Genomic DNA, 6,947 nt, shown 5'->3' on the forward strand with positions numbered 1-6,947 from the left:
TTAGTCGTCACTTTTGCTGTCTTTTGCAAAGAAACAAACAGTAAATATGGGAAACTACATACACATTGCAGTTTTTAGCTCACCGCTACTAATCAAACAAAAGGGCAAAAAGGCTATGTAAGAAAGAGATGCAAAATGTAAATAGGCTATATTCACTGTGTGGCTGCTTCTGAAACTTACCATCAGTGGCAACATTATAAACCAGTAGTAGCATTTTTCAAAAAAGCAAAGTGGACCCCTGTCTATGTCTTGCGTTCCCACCAGCTTCCTTGGATTTAATATTCTGTTCCTATCATTCCACCTTTTCTTCACTATTCTACACTCTCAGTTAGTAAGATGACCTGCTTAGCCTTAGACTTAAGAGTCAAGACCCCCATCTCGTTTGCTTCTCTGAAAAAGGTCAACTTTTTTCTCCCTCTGTCGTTTCAATGTTCTGCCATTTTCATGAATAATACTTAGTCAAATTCAAGAACGCATCTTTTCTTGAATTTGCATTGCAAGATTCTAGATGGGTATGTTGATTTTGATGTAAAGTTACAATCTTTGAATCTTGCAAGTTCTTCTCATTCATGTGTTTCCCATTTTTTGTCATAATTGAGTATGAGAATAGGATTTGCTCGGGTCGAGCCCAGTGACCCGGTAATTTTACTGGGGAAGGACAATTAATGTTAAGTGTTAAATGCAATTAAATCATGATTTCCTGCTTTTGTCTTTCTTTACCATCTTGAAGTTTCCTGATTTGTGAGTTAGGGGGTAATTAAAGTCAGTTTAGCTTATAGACATACTTTCTTTTTCATAATGTATATACTACATTCTACCCTCCCCAGACCTCACTTGTGGATTATACTGGGATGTTGTTGTTGTTGTTGTTGTTGTTGTTGTTTGTTGTTATATAGCGTGTGACTGTTAAGTCAACTTAGAAAGCCCTTTTCTATTGTTGTATAGATAAGTGTTTGGCATTTTTCCTTGTATTTGCAATGACATTGTATCTTGCCTATACCTGAATTGGTACCTTTCCTTGTCTGGTGCTGGTCAAGTGCTTATTATTAATTCTCATAGGAGTAAATATTTAAGGTGTCAAAATCAGTCATTATTGGCATTTTGTGGAATTGTCGAATTAGCTTAATATATTTGCAGAGTATTTTTGGTCGTATGCGGAGTCTGATAGTAGTCTAATTTTCAAAAACTTTGCACTTGTGGCATTATGTACAATATTTTGAAGAGGGCAAAGGTGATCAAAAGTTATTAACAGACAATCTTGTTCTTCTGTCATGAATGGTTTATCATAATTCTTTTAGGGACATGTATATTTTATTGTCTTTGTCATTTGTCCTCTAATGTGCTCCATTTCACAGAAGAGGTTAGATACATTCATATAAGATGAATGAAAAAAATTGACACCTATTTCGGGTAACAGGTGTGGTTGGATATTCTGCACTGCCTCCCGATTTAAGAAACATGAAATTCTATATAAGCTTCTTTCAGTTCTTTGTTCATCTTCATCTGATATACCTTTGTCCTGATCAATTTCAAATTCTATAGACGGTGAAAGGGTCCTGCAGTCTGAAGAAGGATAGTGCGTAGTCATACCTGAAACATTTACAATGAGTAACAGCTTGTTGCATACCCATTATTCAAGTGGTGGAATCCCATCTGAGATTGCTGAGAATATAAAAGATCTTTTCCCTGAGGATGGTGATTTGAGTTATGAAGAAGTTCTTTTGCAACAGGTATTATGGAATGAAATGAATGTTCTGGACAGGGTTCAACACCGCACACACCCTTTTGTTAAAAGAATTTCTGTTGACACTTGACAATTGGTTTCTTATCTTGCAGGAAACTGTTTATTTGTCATTTCAAGCAAATGGGAAAAACAGGAATATGAGCTCTGAATATGGTCAAACCAGTAGAGGACATCAGGTATCAGCACAAAAGGGTGATTCTTCTCGAAGCTTTGAATCACAATTGGCTCTGGATGAAGCTTTAGCTAGATCATTGCAGTTAGGGGATGATTTTGAGGATTTCTGTAGAGATGAGCTTAATTCTACTGTGGCTGGTAATTTCGTAAGAACATTTCTTGGTCATACAGCTCTTATCTCTGCTTTACCTAGATCTTTATTCCTCTGTTAATAGAGATTTGATATTCTTCTTCTGTGGTTAAAGAAGATGTTAGTCATCTTATTATAACCGGTCTATAAGTATAACCGTTCTATAACCGCGACCAATGATATATACACACCAAGATGTTACAACTTTGCCAAAATTAAGGCTTTTTTACACTGAACTTTAGAATGAATTAGACGTTAGTAGGTTGTAATCTTAAAACTTAAATACTAAGAATAAGGAACTCACTGAATGAATGTATCCATTGGGGCGGTGAAGTTACATGAATGTATTGGTAAATGGTAATTGCTGAAATAATGCCTTTTTCCCCAGTATGCCAGTGTTATGAACTCATTATACCCAATGCAATAGACTACCGTTGTGATGAAAAGTCCTGCTGTGTGAATCAAGTAATTTTCAATTCTTCGATGTATGGCATAGCAACTTTATCGGTGTTTTGTCATTTTTTTTTTAGAAATTTGGACTTACATCCTGAGTGGTATGATGTAAAATGTCCCCATAAATAATGTTTTAGTCTAGAAATCATCTCCTAACTCATTTTTTGGTGATTAGTTGAAATTTAATTGGTTGGTAGTAGGGTTGGAGCTTGAGGATTTGGTGTTTGGTGATTACTATGAGTAGCAAAACCTGGAAATAATCTTTACATGTTTATAGGAGTAAGTGATATGGAGTAGGAATGTGAGTAGAGAATGATTTATTACCACAATGCACAGCGAGTTGTTTTCACTATTTGGTAAAAAGTGTTTTCCTTAAAATGATTTCTTCCCAAGGAAGACATTTCGTCGAAAGTATGTTATATCACGCTAGATAGGGCATTATCGTTCATTTGCTCTTCATTCTTCTAAAGCCATTTCTAAAAGTGACTCATACTATAGAGCATCTTGTAGGTGTGTGCATGTTCAGTATATCATAGCGACAGGCTAGATTGTACATCTGAACAACTTTGTCGGTGAATAGAAGAGTATGAAGTAAATTAATTAAAACAGGATCTACTTATAGTTTCTATTCAATTTATAGGATTTAGGGGTCGTTTGGTTGGAAATAAGTTATCCCAGAATTAATTATCCCGGGATTAGTTACCCCACCCTCCCACAGGGATAAAAAAAATACTACAATCCCGGATAACTAACCCCGGGATTAGTTATTCCGCGATTTTATCCAAACCAAACATGGGATAAACTCATCTCAAATTTAATCTCGAGATTAATTATTCCTTATCCCTCTTACCAAATGAGCCCTTAGTGTCCACGTTACTCATAACCAAGTGACCTCCACATTATCTGCAGGCAGCAGGGGATCCCCTCCTAGAGAATCACCTCCGGTCAGGGTATGATGCAACTTTTTAGTTCTCTACTGCTGGTTTTAGCATAATAATGTTGTATGCAAGGATTAATACAGGTTTCTATTACTAAGTGCAGTCTGGGAATCCGAACACAAGACAAGATGATATTGATCCAGATAGTATGACCTATGAGGTTAGACTGCACTTTTTCTTTTTTCTTTTTGATTAAGCTTGAAATAGTTTATATTACTGTTGCTGTTTTTTCTTTTGCCGTCATGTGAACTTTCATTTATGCCATTCCAATTGCCTTCTTTCATTTTGGTAGGAATTACAGTCCTTAGGAGAAGCTGTTGGCCAGCAGAGCAGAGGGCTTTCACAAGACCTCATAAGTCGATTGCCAACTTTCAAATACAAGACAGGATTCTTCTCGAAGAAAAAGAAAATGGGAGAGTAAGATAAATACCCTTGTGTTTTTATTTCTTCTATCCTGCCTATCTATTTTGCTTTAGCTTTATAGAGAAAGTGCACATGTTCTTTTACAAAAATTTACTAATAAATGTGCTAGTGCAATAATTATACCGTTCTACTTATATTGATGATCTGTGTCTGATTTTTACCAGCATAAAGCATCAGTGGCAGTTTATTTGTTGTTTCTGACTCCCTTAGTTCCAGTATTTTGATGAAAATGGTCCATATTGAAAATAAAGTATGTAAACTGCGGTGACTACCCTCACTAACTTTATTGTCTTTTTCATTTTCTGGTCTCCTTTTTTTTAAAAAAAATATTAAAAAGTAAAACTCTCTACATATGTTGCCCTTCAATCCCATTTCCACCATTCGCTGTTGACACATTGCTGACAGGCACAGCTAAAACAGAGATGAATTAGTGTTCTTAAGCAGCCCATTTGACAACCTTTGGAATAAGTTTTCTTTTGAAATGGTTTTCTGGAAAAGAAATTTGTTAGAGGTTGATCCAGTAAATAACTTCATTTAAAAAAGAAATGCATAAAGAAACACCTTCAAACAAGTTTGAGAAAAAGATATATGATCATCTAACTATGTTGGTCCTTGCAATTTCATTATATGCAGGTGTGTTATATGTTATGCTGCGTACAGAAGTGGAGATATGTTGACCACTTTACCTTGTGCACACATGTTTCATTCAGAATGTATAAACCGCTGGCTTAAAGAAAGAAAGGTGAGAAACCATATCCCCGTACTTAAGATCCTAACCCCTTCAATCCTGTTTAAATTTTTGTTCTCCTGTGCTTGAGTAAACATCAAATAGACTCGAGCAAAGCTTTTGAATTTCTTCTCACGGCTGGCTTAACTGGTTGACTCGTGGCAATTTTGTGGAGATGCACTAGCAGTAAGGAGATTTTCCTGTTCTTAAGACAGATCAAAACTCTACTCAACTTATAGTTCTTACTTCTTAGTCTCACCTTTTATAGAATGTTTGCCCAAGCTTCTACAATCAGCTTATTTTAAAAAGTATTTTTCTCAAAAGTGCTTTTTCCAAATAGTACATTTGGCCAGAAGCAGTTTGTGTTTGGCTAATTTGAAAAATACGTTTGAGCAGCTATTAATGATTGGTCAAGCTTTTAAAAAGTGCTTTTAAGTGTTTCAAAAAAGTATTTTTGGGAAGAAGCTACTTTTTTCTATTTTTCAAAGACTACTTCTGCTTCTACTCAAAAGTATTTCGTTTCCTTCTAAAAGCTTGGCCAAACGCCTTAACTTTGGGGTTTAACTTTTGGCAACAACAACAAAAAAAAAACACTTTTGGCCAACCAACAGGCTACTAGACTTTTTTTTGAAAGCTCACATATGAAGCTTAACAAATGAATAGTATCGTCTTCTTTTAATCTATTAAATGCACAAGTTCTAGAATAACCTTTCTGTATAAAAAAAACAGTGAGGGGCTGACTAATTGGAAGCGGATCACCCTGTACAAAATAGTGCAAAAGTCAGCACTTGTACAATTGACATATTATTCCTTTGAGCTCAATAGTCCACTTTTCTTTTCCTTCATCTTTTGGGTCAAAATAGATTGGGTTGGGGAAATTGTGCTGCAGCAAAAGTGACTAATATCTGTGTGTTTGTTTCTCTCTGTGTGCGCGCGTCACAGAACTGCCCCCTCTGTTATGAAGAGGTGAAAGATGATTGACTTTGCAAATGCAACATCTCATGGAAAGGATAAAGTCTTGTTGCGCAATTACCTGTTGGTGGTGTACTTGGATCTTGCCTTCAAATTCAGTTTTCATGCGTGTAGCGAGAATCAGCCCCGTTAAAGACTTTTGGTATTTGTTTGTAAATAGCTTCTGGATTGATTCTCCACATTTAACAATCTGTGACATATCCTGCCTTCATATGCATTATGGCGTTTCTTCTTTAATGAAATATGAATTGTAAAATTTATATGGATTTTGCTAATGAGACCATTCAACCAAAATACTGTATAGTCCTCCCACTCCGGGCAGCCAGGATTGCAAGCTTATTAATCGTCTTAAGTTACTGGATTTTAAATTAATAATTTATACATATTTAATGCAAAATTTAAGATAAATACAAGGTTTGAACCAAAGCTACTGGGTTCGGCTCCGCCCCTGACTCGTTGTAGCAGCACATCTCGCAATTTTCTTATCACCACTCTCTTGCAATTTTCTCTAAATTTGTAAAATTTTGAACCGAGATCAGCACTTTATAAGGATATATGAAGTACTTTGGTTTTGCCCCAAAGAGAAAACAAATATGGAATGACTCAAAATGATTTCACTTTGATGACAAGAAGAAACAAAACTGTTGTGAAAAGTTATGTGAAGTGATCAGCCTAATTATATGAATTAAACAATTAGTTTAGCAAGGTAGATGTTAACGTGCTTAGTATTAGTTTCTATCTCTAAGCTGAACTAATTATATTAAAATATATATGGTTGGGCAAGTTGGTCTCAATTTAACATGTTCAATTTTTTTTTAAAAGATTGAGGAAAAAGAAAGGAGGAGAATAAACAAAGAAGATGGTGTACGTAGTGGTTCACGTGTTATAAATATTAATTTCTGTTTCTAAGTTGTAATTCTTTTAATATTCATAACATATGCCAAATTGTCTCAAATTAATATTTCCAAAAATAAAGAATTCAACGGATATTGCAAAAGGGGGGATGAGAAAGAAAAAAGTAAACGACGTGATTCACGTGTTTTTAGTATTAAATTTCTGTTCAAAGTTGTAATTATAGGTTACGCGAGAAATTTTCATAAAGCACTATCTTTTAGTAGTAATTAGCCATTTATAAATATTATTTGCTATGTTACGGATTATAGATACCTTTTTTGTGGTTATAAGATGTATTTGATGTATTTAAGCTATTGTATTCATGAATATAGTAGCAAAAATAGGCGTGAATCAAGGAAGTCCAGCTAATCAGTTGTTGTATTCGAGTGTATTCGACTATATTCATGGAGTGAAACATGGGATTACAGCTGGACAGATTATTGTATTCGACTGTATTCACGACCTGGAATAGGGGATTACATTGTTTTAAAA

The 6,947-nt window shown here is 35.0% G+C and overlaps 1 protein-coding gene across 2 annotated transcripts; it reads left to right on the top strand.

The window, feature by feature from the left end:
• The first annotated feature begins 294 nt into the window (after positions 1 to 294).
• Positions 295 to 5,855, top strand: LOC104218258 (E3 ubiquitin-protein ligase BIG BROTHER-like). Of its 2 annotated transcripts, none has more exons than XM_009768701.2 (8): positions 295 to 399; positions 1,543 to 1,730; positions 1,837 to 2,056; positions 3,411 to 3,451; positions 3,543 to 3,599; positions 3,732 to 3,856; positions 4,496 to 4,604; positions 5,532 to 5,855. In XM_009768701.2, the coding sequence occupies exons 2-8, from the start codon at positions 1,605 to 1,607 to the stop codon at positions 5,568 to 5,570; spliced, it is 717 nt and encodes a 238-aa protein (XP_009767003.1). In that variant the 5' UTR covers positions 295 to 399; positions 1,543 to 1,604; the 3' UTR covers positions 5,571 to 5,855. The 2 variants fall into 2 exon arrangements, with proteins under 2 accessions (XP_009767003.1, XP_009767004.1); XM_009768702.2 differs by having other exon boundaries at positions 389 to 512.
• The last annotated feature ends 1,092 nt before the right edge of the window (positions 5,856 to 6,947 follow it).

The sequence above is a fragment of the Nicotiana sylvestris genome, chromosome 3 (genome assembly GCF_000393655.2).
Source record: "Nicotiana sylvestris chromosome 3, ASM39365v2, whole genome shotgun sequence".
NCBI lineage: Eukaryota > Viridiplantae > Streptophyta > Magnoliopsida > Solanales > Solanaceae > Nicotiana > Nicotiana sylvestris.

Excerpts from the sequence above, each read along its gene's own strand:
- LOC104218258 (XM_009768701.2), top strand. The coding sequence starts at position 1,605 with ATGAGTAACAGCTTGTTGCATACCCATTATTCAAGTGGTGGAATCCCA. Across the intron at positions 3,452-3,542 it reads GAGAATCACCTCCGGTCAGG|TCTGGGAATCCGAACACAAG; the intron begins GTATGATGCAAC and ends TACTAAGTGCAG. Across the intron at positions 4,605-5,531 it reads GCTGGCTTAAAGAAAGAAAG|AACTGCCCCCTCTGTTATGA; the intron begins GTGAGAAACCAT and ends CGCGCGTCACAG.